The 24302-nt window shown below is 36.1% G+C and overlaps 1 protein-coding gene across 7 annotated transcripts in view; it reads right to left on the reverse strand.

Annotated features, from left to right (window-relative positions):
- Positions 1-738: 738 nt before the first annotated feature.
- LOC127934938 (POU domain, class 2, transcription factor 2-like) overlaps positions 739-24302 on the reverse strand; it is a 50353-nt gene continuing 26789 nt past the window's right edge. Inside the window, exons 2-16 of one of the 7 annotated variants that reach the window (XM_052532515.1) lie at positions 18380-18445; positions 17820-17854; positions 16900-16956; positions 15478-15591; positions 14317-14559; positions 12609-12720; positions 12413-12504; positions 11484-11684; positions 9890-10031; positions 9658-9806; positions 8008-8199; positions 7731-7779; positions 7491-7638; positions 5929-6002; positions 739-4754 (exon numbers count right to left, since the gene is read on the reverse strand). In XM_052532515.1, coding sequence (XP_052388475.1) covers positions 4447-4754; positions 5929-6002; positions 7491-7638; positions 7731-7779; positions 8008-8199; positions 9658-9806; positions 9890-10031; positions 11484-11684; positions 12413-12504; positions 12609-12720; positions 14317-14559; positions 15478-15591; positions 16900-16956; positions 17820-17854; positions 18380-18445 — 1982 coding nt within the window. In that variant the 3' untranslated portion in view covers positions 739-4446. Of the gene's footprint in view, positions 4755-5928; positions 6003-7490; positions 7639-7730; positions 7780-8007; positions 8200-9657; positions 9807-9889; positions 10032-11483; positions 11685-12412; positions 12505-12608; positions 12742-14316; positions 14560-15477; positions 15592-16594; positions 16724-16899; positions 16957-17819; positions 17855-18379; positions 18449-24302 lie in introns of those variants that run through there. The other 6 variants (XM_052532512.1, XM_052532514.1, XM_052532516.1 and 3 more) reach the window with 6 other exon arrangements.

Genomic DNA, 24302 nt, shown 5'->3' on the forward strand with positions numbered 1-24302 from the left:
GCTTGGATAAGTTTGCAAGAATAATCAAATATTTAGTTAATTGAGCTCTTCACACTTGAAAAGAACTCAGGGTCATCTTAACTCAAATTATTTATCTTCTTGTTCAATGTTGAACCACATACTTGGTTCATATAATACAGTAATACAATCCAAGTAGTCAGGGTTTTGCAAAAAACTGGATCTTATTGACATTTTTACAACACTAAAAACATTGGATAAGTGCAAGACAGAACGAGCATGCAACTTGTTTTAGTTGGAAAACTGTCAATTAAATTGATTTATTTAACTGAACTCTTCCATCACTGAATACTGTACTTTACACGATTCCCTCATACACTGAAACTAAGCCCAGTGCGTGAGTTTCTGTGACTGTATTCATGAAAGTTGCATGAATATTTAATAAGGCAGGCATTGTTTACCTTATGATTGGATGGTAAACAACTGATGTTCTAGGAGCACGTTATTTGACACTGCATGCCTTTGGCACTGCAAAAGAGCTTCGTAATAACCCAGAGTTAACAGCGGAGTGAAATGTTACTTAACCCAGCTAAAAAGAAATTAATCTAGAGCTAAGTGTAGACTTAAAATCCTTATTTTCCCACACACACAGAATTTTTAAAAAGGTAAAGGAGAAAACAGAACCAGACATGGACACATTTTTGGTCTAAAGTTGCACTTTAATCCTAACACTTATTGGCTGTTTGGCCCCCTCCCTTCTTTGCCCACCCCGTTCCCACCCCATTCAACAGGCACACAGAGAGCGATGAGTAACAGACAGTTCAACAGTTCTGAAACAAAATCCAGATTGGATTACAAATTCCATGAAGAGCTTCTGAGGTAAGAGCGAGACACACTGACAGAGAGGGAAAGGGATCTTCTCAAAAATGCAGATAAAGAGTCGAAAGTGACCATCGTCATCAACATCAAATGTCCAGAAGAGAAGCGAGTATGTGTTCTGAGAACAAAAGGAAAAGCATCTGCATGTTTCCTGACAACATGTTACGGCAGAACTCTTTGGTTTCAACATGAAATCGGAGAAGGTTTTAGCATGAAAATCTTCCTTCGTTGACCTAATCAGTAACCTTTGGATTGAAGCTGTAGTAGCTCAAGGGAAACAAACTGGAAAAACAGTGACGTTGCATTGGATATTCATTTAAATAAACTGTTCTAAGTTCCAATTTGAATGTTGCTGAGATAGAAAATTTCCATTAATTTAAATGTGAGATTTACCTGTTTATGGCAAAGCAAAACAACAGAACATACTGCACAAAATGACAACGATGCAGTCGTGGACATTCCTGCTGTAAATGGTTGAAGAACAGTTTTGCGTGTGCATGTCTACAAGAACGTCCATGCAATTGAGCACGTTCAGCATGTGAGAGGTCCTGCAGTAGAGGTTTAACTTTGGTATCATTCAGGGCCCTCTACGGCAGAGCCGTCCACACACACTTACACAGAGTTATATACAAAAAGCAATCACATGAGCAACATACACATAGAAAACCAACGTGAAAACAAAATCTGCCATCAACTGTTCTTCAAAACCAATTGTGGGCCGGATAGTTGAACCGGACGTAGGATAGATAATCTGGGGAATCCTGTGAACCCTTATACTCACGCGAAAAAGACCCTCTCCTGAGCAACATCTCCTCTGCTCCCCTTTGTCAAATTCTTAAAGCTTTTTTCCCATCTATTTGGCATTTCTAATCGAACATGAGGTATATGCAGAAGTGTATCTCTCTCACTCTTTTCCCTCATCCAACGCATCTTTAAAAAACAAAGCAAAATTTAAATAAAAAGAAACAGTTGGAACAAGAGTTATATTTAAAATTAGCTCATACATATACATTACATTGACTTAATGTGAGAGATATAGTTTAGAAACTTGTCATCTCTCGAAAACGTTGGACAAATTTTTTGAAAAGGTGCCCATGAAAACAACAGTTTTAGTAGCTAGTTTTGGTTTCAAAAACTGATAAACTATGACACTTCCATTTTTTCCTGAAGCTACCCCATATTTTGCCCAGTTTGGTTTTACGAAGATTAAAAAAGACCGAATTGATAAATGAAAATGCTATAAATACATAAATAAGCCAATAAATAAGATGAAGAGTTGGAAACATAAATCATCGATACACCCTCCCCTCGCACAATAAATAAAAATTTTTGAGGGAAAAGAAATGAAAGAGAGACAATTTAAAGCTTTTGGTCTAAAATCAAGTCATCGTCATCATTTCATAAGGACTATATTTATCACAGCCTTTTTTTTTTTTTTTTTTTTTTTACATTAGCAATAATAAGCAGTTGAACATAGATTTTTTTCCTACAAAATCTATCAAAGCACTAACAGGTACATTCCCTCTAGAAGTGTAACGTCAACTGGACTTCCAGTTGCATTTAAACCCCCATTCCACCCGGTCCCCCCCACCTCTACATTTCTCCTTTGTCTGCGTTTTTGTTTGCGTCTAAGTCGAAAACAGTTTTGCTGACACCGAGCATTACGTTACGTTGGCTAAACGGTCGTGTTTCGGTTTGGTATCCATGCTGGAGATGAGCTTCCACATTCACACACATCACCCAATCTCTCCTCGAAGAGACCTAGCACCAATACGGTCTTTCTCCACGCGTTGTGCATTGGTTAGGTTGCTATTTGGTGTCAAAAAAGCTTTTGGTATGTCTTCAGTTTTGGCTTATTGTTTCACAACATTCGCAATCGAAGCAAAACTTGGAAGCTACATGTTCACAGTATTGTTTCAAACCGCCTGATGAGGGGAAACCCCCCTCGGCACGATCAATTCAAAACGACGAAACACACGAAATATGAAAATAGGCAATACGTCAACCCATTATCCCAAAAATATAAAGCAATGAGACGAGTCACACAGCATAAACGGACAGACCGAGAGGAAAAAGCAATAAAACAAAATATATATGTATATATATATATTCTGATGTTCAGTTCAATGAGGTTAATAAATATTCTCCCGTCCAGGAAGGAGAGTGAAAGCATTGAATTGATGGAAAGAAGGAGGGAGGAGGTGAAGGAATGATCTTCTGGTCGAAGCCACGTCGAGTCTTTTCACGAGTCTTGCTACTCTAAACACCTCCTCCTCCTGCACCTCCTGTGGTCCACTCCTAGTAAAGCTCAGTTTTAGTCCATTGGTTTTGGTTTGGTTTCATTTTTGGTTTAATCCATGTGTTGAAAAAAAAAAAAAAAAAAGCAACAACGGCGACATCGCATGTCTCTCCTCTGCATCACGGTTGTTGGATTCCCCCAGCGAGTTTCCTCGGATCCTCTTCAGTCGCTGCTCCTCTTGCCTTTTGTTCATTTGGCTGACGTTTTTTGTCCGAGGCACAGGGGAGGGGGTCCAGAGAGGATGGAGGGCAGGGGTGTGGGGACTCGGGGGATTCGTTTTTTTAATTTATCCTTGTGTATGTTTTTTTTATGTCTGAGGTTTTGACGTCTGAGCACTTTACAGCCGATGCAAAAGCCCAGTCGAACGCTTTGGTATCCAAGAAAAGTGAGTCAAAGTTTGAGGCATGGATGCGTTTCCAGCGGGTGATCAGTAATGGAAAGGGAATCGGGAATGTGTGTCACAGTAAGTGTCAGTGTATGTGTGTGTGTGTGTGTAAGTGGGAAAAAACCCCTCTAAATTAGTTTGCTGTAATGTTTTGACAGGGAAGAAATGCTGAAAATATTATGGATCAAAAGTGAAAATGGAATAAATAAGAATGAGAAAATCTAAATCCTTGGTAGCAGAGGTAGATTGAGAAATACATTTACAAATAGTAAAAAAAGAAAAAGAAAGTTTAAATTATAGGGGTGCATGGAAAATGGCATTTGGTGTCGTGCAGAGTTAATCTGATCCTGGACAAGTCAGGTTTCAAAGTCTTAGGTAAAGCTTTTCTCTCCGATTTTTTGGTTTTGGTTTTTGGTATTTTGGTTTTGTGAGTCTTTCATTTCTTCCTCCATGTGTTTATTTTTTGGTTTCTCTTTCTATCATCCAGTGACACTTGTCAAATGTCCTTCCTTTGTTCCATTCGCTGCCACTTGTTTTCCTTTTTTGTTGTTGTTTCTTCGCAAAAATGTTTGGCTCTCGACCCTGCCCTCAAATTCATCTGTTCGTGTAGGTTTATCTTTTTCCATTTGGAAAGGAATAAATGTACATTCTCAAAGTAGCTCCGTTGAAGCCACCTCTCCACGCTGTATAGGTCAATTTTTTGGTTTAAACAGTCCCGTTATCCTGTTCTCTCCTTATCCCTTTTCTCTTCTGCTCATTTCTCTGTATTTTTGGCATTAAAAGACATAATGAGAGAGAGAGAGAGCGAGCACAAGAGAGAAATGGAGGGAGGGAGAGATGGCTTTGGTTGAAAAGGTGAGTCTTGTCTTGTCTTCTTTCTTCCGCCCCTCTGACTCCCCTCAGATGCAGCAGGTTGGTGTGGGCGTCACTCAGCCATGGCTCCGCCCAGAGGAGGTGGTGAGGCTTCGCCTAATGAGCAGAAGGAGGCGGGGCTTGAGCAGGGGGAGACGGAGCAGGAGTCTGGGCTTGTGCCACTGGCGCCAGGTAGTGGAGAAGCCCTGGGGGTGCCGACCAGACCCATGCCTGCGCTCCTCGCCAGGGGCAGTAAAGTGGGGCGGTTTAGGAAGAGGGACTGGCGAAGACCAGCTCCTGGACCTCCAGCTCCACCCAGGAACATTTGACCACTGCCCTCAAGAGCGGAAATGGACATCTGCCCACCACTGGCAGCCAGGGCTGTGAAACAGATGAGAGAAGAGAGGGGAAAGAGAGGAAATTAGGGCATGCAATGTATATATACTCGTACGATCGCTATCAGATGGCTCTTTTCCACAAAAAAGATGCTGGTGCTTTTCATCAAAAATACAGTAAAAACAGTAGTATTGTGAAATATTATTACAATTTACAATCATATTTTTATTATTAGTTTATGTTAAAATGTAATTAATTACTGAGATGAAAAAGCCGAATTTTCAGCATCATTAATCATGAAAATATACTGATTTGGTGCTCAGTATTGCTTAGTATATTTGTGTAAGTCTTTACAATTATTTTTGATTTATCAAATTTGTGGTTCCACTTTATTTTACAGTACGTGTACTTACAGTGTATTTATCTAAGAAATTATGGTAATACAAGGTAACTACATGGGGTAGGGTGAGGTTTATGGGTAGATTCAGGGTTAGTACCTAGTTATTACATAGTTATTGTAATTACTATAATATGTACATAGTATGTACATGGGGAACAGGACTGTAAAATAAAGTGCTACCAAATTTGTTCTTGCTGAATGAAAGTAATAATTTCTTGCAAAAATGTTTCTTTCTAAGCCCATTCTTTTGAAAGGTAACTAGCAGAAAAAAAGGCACAAACGCAGGTGTGCCTTTTGAAAAGGTACCGCCACAGTGACAACTTTTGTACCTTTTTTTCTGAGAGAAAATATATGATTAAATATAAAAAAAATATGATTAAATATAAGATGAATATAATTTGGTCCAGAGTTGTCTTTTGTTCAGGGTAAACTAAAACAACGGTTCTAGAATGCACGTTGGCTCCAGCATTGTGTTTGGGGCAAAGGGTTTTAAGTGGTTAGGATGAAAATGAGTTCAAGAACAAACATAAGGGCACAGAAATGGCAGGTGCTTTTGAAAGAGACAGACAAAGTGCACAGACACACCACATATACGCACACGTACACCACAAACACACGTATGTAAGTAGTGAGGATGAAGATGTGATGAAGATGCGGTGAGAGTAAAGTAGACGGCTCTTTGTGATGACTGATGGAAATGTTATTCTAACTGATCTCTAGTTATGTTCTCCTCCTCCATATCATTCTATTAAAACACTTTCATGCAACCATCTGTCAGTCGTTTTCTGCCCTTTTTCTCGTCCTCTCACTATAACAAACCTTGCATTGTGGCCAGGGGGTTGCTGCTGATGAGGGCCTGGTTCATTCCTGTGCTTACACCCATCATTGTGTTCCTGTAACGTGTGTGGTGTCATTTACACATGCCCACAAACACACGCCATTCATACATGCAGAGAGAAGCAAGCATTTTGAGTGACATTTCCAGAGCAACTGTGTCCATCGTGGAGTTTGTGTTCATTACACATGCTGGAAAGACTTGCATAGAGACAGACAAAGAAAGAAAACTAAAGAGCAAGAAGTTCAGCAGACGGTTTAGATTACAGTTGATAGCTTTGGAACACAACTGAGAATAGAGATCTCATTGCGAAAACAAGTATGATAAGACTACAGCATAGCTGTAATTATTTGAGTTCAGAAGGCTTAATCACACTGAAAGCTGCTGACAGAATTACACTCTGTTGTAATCACAGGCTTCAAACTTATGACCTCAACATTTCACATAATGCAGAACAGTGGATGCCAGATTTATTCAAATATTATTGATTATCAGAGGTATCATAAACAATAATAAATGAACTTTTACAATATTTTATATTATATATTCAGATATAATTAATTGATTGAAACAACCTAAAGATAGATTTTTTTCTTTATTATTATTATTATCTTTATATTATATTATTATTGTTAGAAATATTTGTAACAATTAGACTTACATTATGTAATTATTTTAGCAAATTTTGCACATATTAAAAATAATAATAATTATTATTATTATTGTTGTTGTTGTTGTTATGTTGTTGTCATTTACATTATGTACAGCATTGGATCCTGAGTTTGTGCAAATTTGTAAAGTATAATACACATGAATAAATTAAAATTCATATATGTGACCCTGGAGCATAAAAAAAGGCTCTTTGGTATATTTGTAGCATTGTATGGGTCAAAATTGTATATTTTTTATGCCAAAAATCATTAGGACATTAAATAATGATCATGTTCCAAGATATTTTTAAATTTGTACAAAAAAAAAACAATTTCCTACTGTAAATATATCAAAACTGAATTTTTGATTAGTAATATACATGCTAAGAACTTCATTTGGGCAACTTTAAAGGTGAATATTTTTACTTTTATGCACCCTCAGATTCCAGATTTTCAAATAGTTGTATCTCTGCAAAATAGTGTCCGTTCCTAACAAACCATACATCAATGGAAAGATTATGTATTCAGCTTTCAGATGATGCATGAATCTCAATTTCGAAAAATTGACACTTAAGACTGGTTTTGTGGTCCAGGATCACATATATCATTCGCATATTTATCATTCGATACATTACTTTCTTAGCTGATTCAAACAGCCGAAAACAAATAAATGATTAAATAACAATAACCATCTTCTTCATAATCATCTTTATCATAAATATTCATATTATTTATAATAAAAAATCTATTATTTACTATTAATAACAAATATTTATTATAATTATTATTGTTGTTTCACTTTCAAATAGTTATTACTATAAAAATAATCGTTATTACTATAAAAGCAGTGTCAAAAGAGCATTTTCCTGCCCTAAACAGATGAAAGCGCTTCTTACCCTGTGTTCAGACCAGGGCTGCTGAGACTGGGTGGAGTCGGGCTGACTGTGCTGAGAGGAGGCGGAGTCACAGAGGAAGGGGCGGAGCCCATTGCTGCATGTCCACTGGGGTTGAGAGGGCAGGCCACAGAAGGTGTGGGACTGACGGCTAGATTCAAGAGGAAGAATTCAGTGTCAGTCTTCAAAACCACAAATGTGAAGTCGTGCAACACTCTGATTCATTCAAACTGCTCTTCTTACCGGTTGTGCTGAGACTGGTAACAACCTGAGCCAGTCCCTGACTGGACATCTACAGGAAAAAAGGAATAAGACTAATTAACAGACATGCGTCTCCTCTTGACATTCTTAATATTTTCCTTCACAGATCCAATGATTATTTTATGGTGGAACGCATCATGACCGGACATGTCTCCTCCCCATTCTCACCATGCACCATCCAAATAACATTTCAACACCAGCCATCTTCCCGGAAATGGCTTTGGGCCAGATCAATGGCTAAATCTGTGAGTGGGCGTACCATGTGCGGGCTGTAGCAGAGCGGTTTGTGCGTTGAAGCTGGATGATGGTTGGGCAGAGGAGGGGTGGCGCTGGAGGGGTTTATACGCTTCTCTTTCTGCCGTCGGTTGCAGAACCAGACTCGGATAACCTCTTTCTCCATGCTGAGCTGCTCGGCCATCAACAGGATTTCTTCAGAGGTAGGCTTCTGGTTCTGGGGGTGAGATGAGGTGCATGAGTACATGAGACATGCCAAACTCTTGCACCAAGGCCAAGTTTCAGCCCGAAACAATTTCATGTTGATGCATGAAATACTCAATGCATGATCAAAGAAGCAGTTGAGCAACTGATGCACAAAAATGCATGTAAACACAGATTTATTGAGTCCTTAAGAGCATTTAGGCACTGACCGTAATGCCTACAAGTAGAGTTACTCAGAAATGGAACGATACAGTGCCGCGAGTGTATTGGCTGTTTGCCTCGGCTTGATCTCTTGACACTTTTCCTTGGAAATAAGCATCAGTCTTACCAACACAGGTGTGGTGCTTACCAGAGAAGTGCTTTTGAAATGCATGTGCAGCTGTACAACAAAACTGCTTTTGGGGATTACTGAATCTGTGTGGTGTGGTATAAGACACTGAACTGATCTGGAAATGAGTTTTTTTTAGGCCTGGTCTCCATGTTGGTTTTTAGATTCACCAACACTAAGTGCTACTTGGTGTTCCACCATTTGAACCAATAAACAATCAATTTTTTATTTTACTGTATTTCATTTTATCCAAAGCAATTTATAATAAGATATCATAAAATGCATCATTATTCTAATATTATGATATTTTATTATACTTAAAAATATTAATCTTTTTTTTTTAAATGTATTTAATCCAAATAGATTTACAAAGAATATTTTATTTTATTCAAAGCGACATACAAATGTGACATACAAAAAGATATCTTAAAATATGTCATCATTATAATATTATATGAAATACTAATATATTTTGGAATACTACTTTATTATTTTACTTGTATTTATTTATTGTATCCAAATTGACTTATCAAGAGCCAAAACCAAGAATACTGTAATTTATCATAGCATATCATAAAACTCATTATGATGAAAATATATCAAATATTATATTCTGGAATTATGTTTTATTCTATATGACATATTGTTATATTTTGGGATTATATTTTCACATTTTAATGTATTATTATTTATTATTTTATCCAAATAGATCTACAAATGAACAACATTGCAAGCAATTTATAATAAGATATCATGAGAGTTATTATTATTATTATTATTATATTATGTTCTTTTTTTATTTGTTATTTTTCCTCAGTTGGGAACCGCTGTCAAATTACTACACTTTTCCAAAGACATTCTACTTGAACAGTTTAGTAATCTGGCCTATGATAATAATGCATAATAATATGCTCAATTAATGCCTTTACAATCACGCCAGATTTTAATGCGGGGACAATTTTTATACTGCATATTGCAATAAATTAGTTTGCTGGTAGATTCTGATTCTCCATAGAGAGAGAAAAAAAAATGGCATCAGCATTTTCAAAAAAAAAAAACAATATACTTGTTTATCAAGCCGAGATGTGCTAAAAATCGTACAACATTTGGTGCGGTGTGTGTGTTCATGTGTGTGTGTCTAACCGAGATGAAGTTGCGCTCCAGGGCTATGCGGACGTTGGTCTCGATGCTGGTGCGTTTCTTTCGGCGGCGTCCAGACAAGCCTTCGAAGCCCAGTAGAGGCGAGGACAGAGAACTGGGGCTCGGCAGCATGTTGTCTATCGCCATGGTTTCTGTAACACAAAAACACACACATACATGAATCACAGGGAACGCTAACGTGAAACGGCGATCGGGAACTGACAGAAACACACACCTGCGTCGCTCAGCCATTTCTCCAGCAAGGGTTTGAGCTTGCACATGTTCTTAAAGCTGAGGTTGAGAGCCTCGAAGCGAGAGATGGTGGTCTGACTGAAGTCATTGCCGTACAGTTTACCCATGGCCATACCCACATCCCCCTGCAAGAAGACATCGAGCAGAGTTAACATTCACATTTTATTCATTTATCCCTATGAAGACATGAATAGATAAGTCTGAGGACAGCTCGACTTATGTTTCACAGACATACTGATCTGATCTGACAGAAATGTCTGTGTTGTTTTCTCACAAAGCATCTAATTTATTTTGTTCTTCACTGAATAGCTTTACTAAATCAAAATTTCTCACTATGGCAACTGTTTGCATCTGCATCATGGATTTTGACCTTTTTGCCAAACCTCTGGTAAAATAACAGTACGGCTGGTTAATTAAATAAACACTTATACGTTGTTGGAGACGTTTTCGTCCACTAGAAGTTGAGTCTTATTTTGGCCACAACTTTCTCTGTGTTTGAACTAATGGAATGATTTTTGGTGACAAATCTTATTTTGACCCATATTTTGGGAAAATGTTTTGAAATTTTTCAAAAACTCAACAGTACACTGTGGGCAAATTCACTACCCTTTCGTTATGTTCGTGGATGAAAACATCCACTAAATTAAACTGCTGTAAAAATGTATCAGATAAATATTTTTTTCAAATTTTTTTTTGGGCATAAATCTATTAATCAACCTCAGTCCTGATCAAAACTACCAAATGTTTAAAAAAAATTCCAAGATGTTAACTCTTTAATTACCAAGTTCATAAATGATGTCACTGATATGGGGGGAAAAAATACACAAAATTACATATTTTTTAATATAAGTGATTGTGGACTGGATATTTTTTTAACTTTTATCACAGTCTTGGGCATGTCAAAGATTAGTAAAAAGATTGGCTTTGATGCATTGTTAGTTTTTGTGCAGCATTAGATTTGAATTTTTTCTCCCTAATTTGCCCCATTGACTTCCATTAAAACGACATTTTTTGATTGCAAAGCCATGACACCATATAATCATGCATTCTTGATTGTTTGTGGTTTTCCCTTTTGGGAAGAGGTAAAAAAAAAAATATTTTTACAGTTGATCACTAGGTGGGACCATTAACCCTTTAGATAGGCCTGGTAAATTATTTTTAACACTTAATTGTATTGTAATTTAAATTGGTATTAAAAAAATGAAAACACAAATATTTAAAAGCTGTCATTTAAATGTAATTAATGCCTCCCTTATTTACATATATGAAAACTAAGTATTGTTTATTTCTTTAAAAATGCAAGATGATAGTTTCATATTTTAAATATTTATTAAAATTCCAAATGCATTAATCTTGTATTAAAATGTTATTTTGATCAATACAAATGTGAAAAGTATTATTTCAATAAAAATACAAAAAAGATCATAGTTGCATATTTTAATATTTAATATTTTAGCATATATTTACCAAAAATGTAAATGCATTAAAGCTGCCTAAATTCTACACGTTTCTAAAAATCATATTTTTTGGAGTTAGATTTTTAAAACATGTTAAAGAAAATATTCAAGATTACACACCTGTGTGAAGCCCAGTTTAATTCTCCTCTGTTTGAAGGTTCTTGCGAATTGTTCGAGCTCCTCCAGATCACTGGGCTCCTCTGCGTGAGCTGTCACCGTAGAAATGGAGCTCATTGGCTGTGCTGAGGAGGGGGCGGAGCTCACAGCGGTCTCCACGCTCTTCTCCCTCTGCAATGACCACAGCCTGTCGTCAAGATGATGCTACAGCACAGATTGGGGAAACACACTACTTTCTCAAACACAGGTATGGTGCGAGACAGACAGCGCTTCCATTTCAAACACATCACAAAAAAAATCTTCTTCATATTCCCTGAAAATTCGTTTCTACCCCTATGGTTTTGAACTGTTCTGAAGGGAACAAATCTAGACTTTAGATAGCATACTACATACTTTCAAAAATATTCAATATGTACATTCATGTTCCAAACGTGTGGAGTCTGTGAGATATTTGAATTATAAAAAACTAGCTTATGCATTTTTAAAAAAAATTGCAATAATATTTCACAATGTTACTGTTTTTACTGTATGTTTGATCAAATAAATGCAGCCTTGGTAACCATAAGAGAGATTCAACTGCACAAAAAAAAAAAAAAAAATCGTATGACCCCAAACCCCAAACTTTAGATTGGTAATGCATGCACAATAAGAAACAATTTCTCAGCATACATATTGAAATGATTACATTTGCTGTATACATCAGAACACACTGTAATGTGCTTGACCCTCCATTTCTTGTGCATCTATAAAACTCCTTTATTGACTCATTATTTTATTGTACTGTCGAAAATTAACACTTATTAAAAAAAAAAAAAAGACAAAGAAAAATAACCATATTTATTGCTGAGATGATAACTGGACACCACTTGCTAATTAAATAAGCAATAATAAGGTTGACAGCAATGTAGTTTGAACCTGTTTTGGTTGCATACCTGTGCTTGAAGGCCCAGTCTAGATGGCGAGGTCAGGAGACTCCCTGGGCTTTGCTGAGGTAGTGGAATCAAATTTTGTGTCGAAAGCAAACCTGAAAGAGCGTGAATGGCAATTTCTCACTAAAGATATCAGTACACACAAATGTTATTGGTGTGACAGAGACCCCATTGGCAGGATGAGAATGTGTGAACTCACCTTGCTGCCCCTGCTGAGCCTGGGCTTGAGGAAGCAGGAACTGAGCAGGAGACTGTAGAGGATGACCTGGCATCAGGACCAGCTGCTGTAACTGCAGAAACTGCTGAATGTCCTTCAGAGAGAGACAGAGAGCCTTATGAGAGTGGGCAACAAAAGACAGGGGAATAAGAGAAAAGGCACAGTTAAGCTACAAAGCCAAGATTCAGAAGCCTCAAGTAAATCATAATTTGTATTTGACTTTTGTCATAGATCCTTTTACTGAATATTTGAACTGTGGTCGCAATTCACATTCTGGTAATGACTGACTAACAAAATGTTTCCTTGCATTATATAGATGCATATTTTAAATATTGAATAAAACATGGTATGCATTCAAATTGTATTCTAATTTGCATCATCTGAATGAATTAAAAAATGTTTACTCAAAATTATATTCAAATTGTATTACATTTCAATAACAAAATAACAATATCATAATTTTATTATATAAAAACAATATTAAAATTATCATATTTTTGTTTTAGGATTATATAAATTTGTGTGTGTGTATATATATATTTAATTAAATAAAATGTATAAAATATATAATATAATATAATATAATATAATATAATATAATATAATATAATATAATATAATATAATATAATATAATATAATATAATCAATATTTAATTTATAATATAATCAACAAATTACAATATAAATTAAAAACATTCATTCAAAATGACTTTTAAATTGTATTACATAAATGTAAGTAACAAAATAACATAATATAATAACTTAATTAAAATTAAAAATACAATAATATTTTAATTTTTCAAATTTAGTTTTTTTTTTAAATATATATTCATTGAATATTTAAATGCAGTAATTTTCTCTTCATAACTGGCTGCATGCCACAGATAGACCAACGCTACTTTTGCGTCATCGAAGGGTAACGCCCCTTTTCGGGGGAAAACTAACGGATTCCTGATACAGAACTCGCTCCAGGGACCTTTTGTTTTTCATTGTTTCTGATGTGTACAGGCCTTTCAGACACAATTTCAAACAGATATGGTTTAGTCCTAGCCTGCGAATATTTCAAACGTAAAATCAATTAACAGCCAAGGTAGCGTTTCTAATGAGAGCTAACGTTAATGACGTAGCTGCTAGCAGCTTCGTATTTCTAACTAGTATAGCTAGTCGACAACAAAACTGTCAATAGCTTAAATCAAGTGAAATATGATCCAAGTAAACCACCGACTCCTCTTGACATGGCCTCATCGTCTAGTTTATCATACTAGGATTGTGTTAATGACAAAAGTAGGCTACTTGGTGATTCCACGAGATATTGGTAACGTTAGATGTCCATATTTGGCCACTGCGTGGGGTTATTAATCCAGTTTTCGACCATTTCAAAGGGAAACCTCTGTAAACATCATATCCAGTAGCTTCATTAAATACCTCTCACGGTCCTCGGCCGGCAAAGAGAGTGTGTGTGTTTCTGCCATTTTTGCTATCAAGAAATTAGAGCGAGTTCTGTATCAGGGGAATGCGTTTGTTTTCCCCAAAAAGGGGCGTTAACCTTCGATGACGCAAAAGTAGCGTTGGTCTATGCTGCTGATGGAGTATATTTAACCGTGAATGTTCCTTCGATTGAAATACAGAAAATATTTTTTAGGAAAATGCGCTTTCCTGAAAACCCAAAAGTGCAGCGCTGAAGGTACCTGGGCAGTGAGCTGGATAGGCTGTGACAGAAGCGGAGGCGGAGCTTGCTCAGGTTTGGCTTGAGACTGGGCTTGTGCTGCTGCCTGATTGGCCTGCTGCTGTTGTGTCTGATGCTGCTGATTGGCTGCCGCAGCTGCGTGGGCCGCATGTGCAGCGTTTGACTGCTGCATGGCTGCTGCTAACAGCTGCGCTTGAGCCTGCTGCAACAACAGCTGCTGCTGCGCAGGGAGGAGAGCGGCAAGCTGAAGACAGGAAGGAGAGGAGCGAGGGATGAAGAGAAAAGAATAGTGTCACCAAGCGGCATCTGTAGCAGTTGAGTTAGAGAGGCATGTAGTTGCATTTAGTTAATACAAGCATAGAGCAGAGAGAGAGAGAGAGAGAGAGAGAGAGAGAGAGCCTTGCTTCAAGGGGAATCAAACTCACGACCTTGGAGTTGCTAGCCATGCTCCAATGTTTGTATCCATATAATAACCATAAGTTTTCATTGAGATTTATTATTATATAACATAGCAAATCAAAAAGAAGTTTATTTCCAGAGCAGGATTTTCAAACAACTGTTTCTGCCCTAAATAGTACTATCGGTTAAATAAAAGTGCCACAAAGCCAGTGTTTATGCTTCACGTTGGAAATAATTACAAAGAATTGGCAAGCAACACTTTAATTAAACAATTTGAAGTAGAAAGACTGAAATAGTATTTATTTTCTGAAATACTAATGACCTAAAACTTTTTTTGTTTAAAATTTAAAAAAATATTTTTTTACAGAGTACGAATGGCTTGTTTACAGTTTATGGCAATGGAAAAAAGCAAAGTATTTGAATAAAAAAAAATGGTCATGTATAAAATGTGTATAAAAATATATATAATTAAAATGATTAATTTGGTAAAAATGTCACATTGACAATCAAGATAGAATGTTTTAATCTGATCATTTTTAAACTCAATAAATGTATCATTTATTATACTTAATTTTAAAATAAACACTTAAAATCTCAGTGGTGCTTACTAAAAAAAAAAAAAAAATAATTTAGACTGTTACTCTAGTGTGGTTGTTCCCGCTCAAAAATGCGAAACATCTTGTTTTAGAATCTTCACTAGAGAACCTGTTTGTCTCATTGTGTGTGTGTCTGTGTGTGTGTGTGTGTGTGTGTGAGCACATACCCCTGCGAGCTGACTGCCGGCCAGCATGAGTTGTGTGTGTGGCAGAGCTGGCTGAGCTGGAGGAGGTGGAGGAGCGTGAACACTGATCATCTCAGCTGCCTCCTCAGCTTTAACCTATCAAACACATTCACATACCTCAATCTGTGTTTATATGTTAATCAAAGACAAGCTTCTCAAGCTTCAAAGCAATACAAGTTTAATACAGCTTTATTTTTTTCCCACTACATTATGTGTCCTGTTTAACTGTATTTGTTTCTGAGCAAAAATGAATGACTATTATACATTTTACCATGGTTTACAGAAGACACTCACTAAAATGTCATTCAGTGTAACAACAGTTCATATACCAAAAATCTTGTCAGGCATATTTATAACAAGAATGATTAGATGAGATTAGACACAGCTCATTCACAGCACAGCTCCCAAAACAAATTCATTCAAGTTTTTACACTATCCTTCAAACCACTAGGTTATACCCATTTATCAGCAAGTTCTTAATCATTCAAATATAACAACATTTTATATGATCACGTGTTTTACTAGTGGTCAGAATCAGTATGACGATGAACCATTATTTCACCCATATTTTGACATTTTATTTTCACAAGCGTTCAAGAAGTCAATTTACTTGCATTTAATATGCTTTCTATGTACATAAAATCTATTTTGTAAATTAAATTTGATGATGAAATCAACATAATGGGACATCTCATCTATGAGCTATGTGTAATAAACACTCAGATAAAAACTAATAATTTAATACACTTATGTTCTTTACACACACACACACATAAACAGCAACATTACAAAACACACTAAAACGCATAATGCAATATCAAACAAATAGAAATAGAAATTATTTTAATTACTCTAAATATTAAGACTTAAACAGCATTATTCATTTTTATTCCCTTAATCTGTGTCAAATGAACAATGAATCATTTGTTACTGGTATAGCTAGTTTTCAACATCTATGCAAATTGCCCTTACTAAATGTCAACGATCGATTACCCTAACTACCACTTCATGCCTTTTCTTGACAAAGACAAAAACCACACACAAAGTCCATTTCCATATGTAAACACACACACTTCCAGTTATTCATTTGATTACTCACCGATTCAACAGAAGAGCAGCAGTTCAACTTGTACAGTTATGTTAATATAAATCAAGAATCTCTCTGCTAACTACTGTATCTGCTCCGGTCGATCCATCTCTTTTTACTTTACTTTATCAACTCTCTACCTCTCTCTCTCTCTCACGCTCTCTTTCTCTCTTCTTTGTGTTTTGTCTGGCATCTTGTTAGGAATGCAGTTCAAATGACTAAGGACATCTCATTTGCATATTACAGTGGCAATGGAGAATTACCTGAAGGCTTCCATCTGAGCAAAAACACACACACACACACACACACACACACACCTTTGTGTTGCTGGGTGCAGGAGACAGGCAGAAAGGACTAGTTTTAATTGGCTGGGTCTAAATGAGACAGGAAAAATTGATTAGGGATAAAATCTAAATTAAACGTTACAAAAGGTTTTTGCTATAGAAGAACCATTTTAAGTTCTTTAAACAAACTTTCAGTTAACAATTCTTAACAGAACCATTTTTCTTAGTGTAAAAAAGAAAAAACCTTTTAATGACCTAAAGAACCTTTTCCTCTATAAAGAGCCTTTTGTGGAATGTAAAGAAGGATGTTAAAGATTCTTCATGGAACCATGGAACCTAAAAACATGGTTCCAAAAGCATGTTTTCTTTTCTTTTTTTTTTTTTTGTTGTGAAGCCATAGAAAAACATTTTAGTGATCAGTTCTTAAAAGAACCGTTATTCTTTGTGTGCATTTTAATGATCTAAACAACCTTTTCTCACTTGAAAGAACCTTTTGGTGCAATGAGGAGGTTACACAGAACCACAGATGCAAATAAATCCTGTATTGTTAAGAGTGTAACAGTATTAATGCACCATGTTCATTATTCATTCAGGGGAGACTTGCAAACAACTGTGAACTTTTCACTGCATCTGTCCATATTCTCGTTGCAGTAAGCGACACACTTCAAAGTGGGAAAATGAACATGTTAGCCACGGGACTGTCCCTGCATTCACCTGGGATGACATTTGCAAATGACAAATGATGCATGTAATTAAAAGAAAGGTTTGATCTGTCGGGAATATGAATGGTTTTTAGCATCTTTTGCCAGATATGCTAAATATCCCTATGTTGTTTTTCCTCAAAATCAACTCTTTGACAACCCTGATGTAGATGGTCAAGTTTCTGGAGACTCATGGGCATGTCTTTTGTTAATTCACTGACATCAAACAACTAATAAAAACTATACACACACCTGATCGCTGGCTTCTGGACTGTTCCTCTCAGAGTCTGTAGAAACAAACACACACACACACATCAGGTCAGAATAGTGCCTCAGGCTCCAGCCCTCACATCAACAAAAGCATGGTCTGGTTTGCCAGAGGCACTGCATTATTGGAATACCATGGAGCGTTTAACCTAGCTTATGTGTGTGTGTGTGTGTGTGTGTGAGTGTCAGATTGAGGCCACGGCTGACTAAAGTGTTCTGTGTGTGATTCAGACCAAGTGGAAAATGTGAGAATTATGTCGAAACAAAATCTCATCACGCTTACACACACACACACTCGCAACACATCTAGGAATATTCATGAATCATAGTAGTATAGATGATAAAACATGCTTACACATGCAGTGTTTCTCTCCAACAATAGCATCACACCTACACACTCTCCATCTTCATGATTTCACATACTGATAACACTAATTATAGTGATTTTATTTATAGATACTGCACATAATATAAGTTTCTACTACATCTTAAAGCATTCAGGCTCACACAGACCTTTAATAATCAGTTGTAATATGGATTTTTACCTGTACTGTCCACTGGAAGCTCAGTCCCCATCTTGTCATCCTCGACGGCTTTAGACATCCTGATATCTACTGAAACAGACAGAGAGAAACTGACTGAAAACACTTTATTTGTTCAATCGTACTTATATCATCAACCACATAAAAGGGTAGTTGATAAATTACCTGTTTTCATCACAAAGAGTCATGGTTTAAAGCATTTAAATGTATATTGTAGGTGCTGAAAATGGCTTTACATCCCACTACTGACATTCTATGACACATTTTCAGTAAAAACTTATTGATTGTTTTTGGTACTTTTTTTAGGTTTGTGGATTAAATTTCTGTTTTTATTTTATATCAGTTTTAAAAATCTTCCTATTTTTAACTATTAAATACTTTACTAAAGTAAACACCTTAAGACCAATTAAAAAACATGAATTTAAACACTCGGATTCAATTTGATTTGAGGATCCTAGGAGAGTTCAAATTTAACCAATTTTAGCAGCTCTGCAGTATTAACTTAAAGTACAAATATTGTCACCTCATTTTAAAATGCCCAAATCTAAAATTTTCAGATTTAAAAATGAATAAATAATAAAATGTAAATAATTTAACATTAAGCATAGCTTGTGTAATATAATACTTCACATTCCAAAAACACTGACAGTTGATTTAATTGAACTTTATTTAAACAACATAACATTATTTTATCATAACATTCTAAAAGAACATATATAATATAATAAAGATAGCCTAATAAATATAAAATATACTTAAAATCATAATATTAATAACAACTTCATCCAAAATGTGAATAATCCTTAACCCAAAACCTCCAATTAATGAAACAAACACCTTTGCATCAAAAGTCAATTTCCATCAGCAGAACTATTCCAGCAGCTCCACTGCTCTATCTGTCTTTCCTTTTCTATTTCATTCTGTTTTGGTGCTGTTTGACACTCTCTTCATCCTAATACAGCACCTGCGCCTCCCAGAGAGCAGCAGGGATGCAGGGGCATGTCCCATCCTGCACGCCATCGTTCATACAGATCCACACACACACACACTCACACACACACACCAGCAAGAGCTGTAAATGCAGGCGGGAGAGGATCTCATCCCGCGAGAGCACGTGTTGCACTTCATAGGAGGATAACAGCTTTTCTCTTTCTTACTCACGGTGAAATTGATGGCCACCTCAGACCATCTCTTCCCAGAACAAATTGATTTCCCTGTCCAGTTTACTCAATGTTAAATTAGCTCATATTACATGGCTGGAACGTGTACGCTGCACATCCAATTTATTATAAAACTTATGTGTATGGAAGTAATCATGCATCAGCAGAGATTTTAACAGGCATTCATGCAAACAAATCAACAGTTATTGCACAAACATTGTAAAAATATAGATTCAAATGCACCGGAAATAAACAAATTTTTCTCAGAAATCGCTAGTCAATTTTACAGATAATTATAAAGAAATGGAAAGCAATGTTGAATTAAATGTGAAATTTTGAAGTAAAAAAAAAACAACTGAAATTGTATTTTCCTGTCAACTCCAGTGATTCTTGCTTTATTTATAGCTTTAAATTAATTATCAAGATGAAAAACATAAAAAAATAATAAAAGAATTCAACAACTTACTGTAAGTCCTACTGTCAATTTTGTGGCGTTGCAAAGATGACTGGAGGATGTTTTACAAGAAAATACCATATGAAAATTTCATGTTTAAAATTAACTAGCAATTTTTGAGCCCAAACAAAACTTTTTTAATCAGCATATTAAACATTTCAATTAGATGTTTAGACATCTAGACAACAAACCCCAGTATTTAAATTAACTTCTGACCACTGACCACTTCAAAATAATCGCGCACACAAAGCAAAAAACTGAACCTGATATTCAAGTGATATTAGAATAAGTCGCGCTTCAGTGAAGAGTGACACGTTACTGAAGCTCGGTGTGTTTGTGACTCACCGGAATGTTTTTAGCTCAGCTCTCTCTCTGTCCTCCGATCACTCGATGAGAACAGATCCTTCACTCTATATGCCACTTTACCAGCCGTGGGCGCTTTTTAAATTTTTTTTATGGTGGTTCACAAATTTCACTTGCTTTAGTCATAGAAGGCAAAGTCAAATTAAAGTCACTTTCCATCTGAAGCAAACGAAACCTCCATCCTCCGCCGCCCACCTCATTCGAGTGCGTTACTAAATTAGGATCAATTACTCACTGATATTGATAGTCAAATGAGTGGAAATGAAAGAAAAGGTTGATCATCTGCTTCCAGACAATCACGCCGGTGAGGTGAACTGGAGATTGCGATCGTAAGCACATTGTAAATCACAGTCAGTGTACCACCAAGTTATTCTGTCATGATGCAAAGCCACGAAAGGCCTAGAGCTCAATATGACGCGCCGGTTGCATAAAAGTGTCTGGTACTTCCTTTATCTGAGACTCGAGACCCTTCTGACACGAGGAACCTTCAGAGCAAAAGTCTGGTTGATAATGAGGCTGTGATGAAACAAACGGTGAAAATAACTACAGAGACACTTGAAAGACGCTCAGGATAGATGTAGAATAAGGAAAAATGCTAAACTGCACTCAGTAAACTATTGATTTTTTTTTTTAATGACACAATGCATGTGTTTCAGGAATAAAAGAAATGTTCATAAACTTAACGTGTAATGTCCTGACCAAAACAAATAAACTTCTAGTACCTTTAGCTATTTTTCTGTTGATTTTACAGTGTGGGTTGTGTGTTGATTTTAAAAGCATTACTAAACTTAAAAAAAAACATGTTTGATTGTTTAAATATATATATATATATATTTTACATTTAATTTAATGTGACACAAAGATATATAATTTCCTTTCAAATAGTTAACAATAAAAAGTCTGTTTTTATAATATTATATAGAAAGAAAGGCATTTATATGCTTGTCGAAAGCCTGTGGTATATTTTAGAAATGGCTGAACTTTTTATTCGAAGGACACAACAAACATGACTAACTAACCATAAACCTCACAAAGCCAGGTGGAAATATCATTCTGATGACACTGTTATGAAATACAAAATTGTGTGAAAAACGTGAAGGTTGATTCACATGCATTCGGTTCTGTGTCAGATTTACCCACAAACCTCTGTGTGTGTGAGTCAGTGTAGTGTCAGCCCCATTTCCTGTTTAACTGTGTGGCCTTCCACTCACACACACACACACGCACACACACACACACGCACACACACAGAACGACAGGTTGAGAGATATTCTTGGAAAAACTCGATCAATCAGTTTCAGTCACATCTTCTTAAAGGGCTGACCAGGGGAAACAAATGTACAAATCATGATCTTAAAATAAAAGCCTTTGAAAATTCTTATCATATTTAAATAATAGTGTATGCATGCACCTATTAATTCATTGATAATGCATATATGTATGTATATATGCCTGTGATTGTAATGATAATTTTATTATGAATATGAAATGACCTATTTAATTAAATTTTCGTCTATAGCTTTAAGCAAGTTTTTTTAAGCTATAATATATATATATATATATATATATATATATATATATATATATATATATATATATATATATATATATATATATATATATATATATATATATATAAAGATTATTAAAGATAATAAGATGTATGGTTATGTAGGTGTGTTGTTGTGGGAAAACAATATTAAGGTTGTGATTCAAATAAAGTTAAAAGCCTCAAAAGCATGTTAATGATTTTCTTAACATGGAGTAAAGCAGTAAAGACACAGCAAGAAACTGCAAAACTGCCCAAATAACAACTTCATTTACACCGGTAAATCCTGTGAACCTCTTAAAAAACTAAGTACAGTACACCACTCACATTTCCTACAAACACATTCAAATCTAAAAGCTCCTCTTTTCTAACAACAATATCGGGGTTCTCCATCTTTAGCCGTCATATTTGTGCTATTGGGCTGTGGTTTATGTATTTGTAATCTGATATGCCAGATATGCCACCTGGAGCTTTTCTGGTCATAGAGTGACATTTAGTATAGAAAAGCTTTTATAGGAATAAAACATACTCCACTGATTTTTTTTAAACTTATTGCCTCATCTCTCTAATATTTTAATGTATTAATAAAGTACCGGGAGTCTGTACACACTGTTTGCTTACATCAGGCCTCTACATACACCAGCATACATTACACCTCATATACACACACACACACACACACACTGATATTCAAGTCTCTTGCATTCCTCCAGAGAGTTGCTCCTGACATTTCATTAGTTCTGGCCTCAGTCCAGTTAGTTTTGATGTCCTCTCATTAGCAGAGTCTGTTAGCGAAGGCCAAGCTAATTAACCTTGCGGCCCCCTCTCGAGAGATCATTAGAGGGAAGGAAAAGCGAGAGAGAAAGACACAACGACTTACCTGGAATTCAGACATTTCGCCATAGCCGCCATTTTATAAATAAACCACAGCCTTCTGTCTGCGTTTGTCTGAGTCTCTCAGGTTTATCAGTGTGCAAGACTTCAGTCCAGCTCACAGAGCCCTTATGAGCTGACCAATCACTGCTCTTGATGATCAATTCATGCAAATTACAGAGTGAATATTCATGCTCTCATTTGAATATCAGAATCCATACCCAAAACAAGGCTATTGACTCAAACTTCTAGCTTGATAGGTGTTCGGCCGTCCTGGTTCAGCTGCATTTAATTGTCAAATGAAAAACTGAATGAGATATGTGTTCATACAGTCACTCTCTCCTCACTTCCCTCCCACATTTTCTCTCCACCCCCCAAACACCACCTTATCTCACCCCTACACTTCCTCTGACATCTCTGAACAGGGGTACAAGTGAACACTCACACAAAAAAGGAAAAAGTTATTCTCTAGAGACATATATCAGGTTAAATAGGTGGTTATTCTATGTTGTTTTGTTGTGGGCAGTTATCAAGGCTGGTTTGAAGTGGTGTAGCTCAATGTTGAGAAAGAAGGAGGCAGAAGGAGCGAAAGAGAAAGAGCGAGACACAGCTCAAGTGCTGGGGTGGCTGGAAAGTGCTCATCACAAGAACGAAAAACAAGTATATGTCATTTTCGCTCTTCACACGCCTCTATTTTCCATGGCTCGTTCTCAATGCGCTAAAATAACCACTTCTGCCCAGCGAAAACGAAACTGAAGTAGCGCGAGTGAACCGCGAGAGGGCAGCACTGTCTTTAATAATCACGCCTGACACCTGCTTTACAGATTTCTGGTGATTTTTCCACTTCGGTTTATTATTTGTATTTGTTTATTTATTTGTTGTCGCGTTTATTTTAAATATTCAAAGACTATGGTTTTGATTAATACAGCTGCCTTTTAAATGCACATTGATTTTAGCTAAAAAGGGAGAGCAAATTTAACCCTGCACGGATCGAACGGACGTTTCCTTGATATTTCCAACTTTCTCCTCGTCCTGGTAATTTTACTCTTTACTTGTGCTTTATTTCAAGGTATATAGGCTCTACTTATAAATTATGTGAATTATAAGAAAGTAAGACTAAATCACTCGCCGCACGAGCGAATTAATTATATAATAAGTCGTTTCTGCTTTCAACTTCTCCCTCTCGTTTTTAATTTTACCTTTCTTTTTTTGACTAGCTGAGCTTTGTCATTGGAAAGCTGCTTTTGTTCCGAGTAAGTTGTGTTTATGTCGGACTTAAAACAGATGACGGTGTATATTATGTTATTAAGAGTTTAAATAATGGCATTATTCGGGACGGGTGCCGTAGCCTACCCCATAATATGGAAAATAGGTTTTCATATCCATACAATAAGCCCTTTATCACGTGTAATATTCAAAACACTTTTTTTCTCCAGGACTGTTTTTTTTTTGTCATCGGGAAATATTACAATATAACAATAAAACTTAATTTCAATGTAGAAACAGGGAAATAATTAAACAGACTGC

This window comes from Carassius gibelio, chromosome A19 (genome assembly GCF_023724105.1).
Source record: "Carassius gibelio isolate Cgi1373 ecotype wild population from Czech Republic chromosome A19, carGib1.2-hapl.c, whole genome shotgun sequence".
Taxonomy (NCBI): Eukaryota; Metazoa; Chordata; class Actinopteri; order Cypriniformes; family Cyprinidae; genus Carassius; species Carassius gibelio.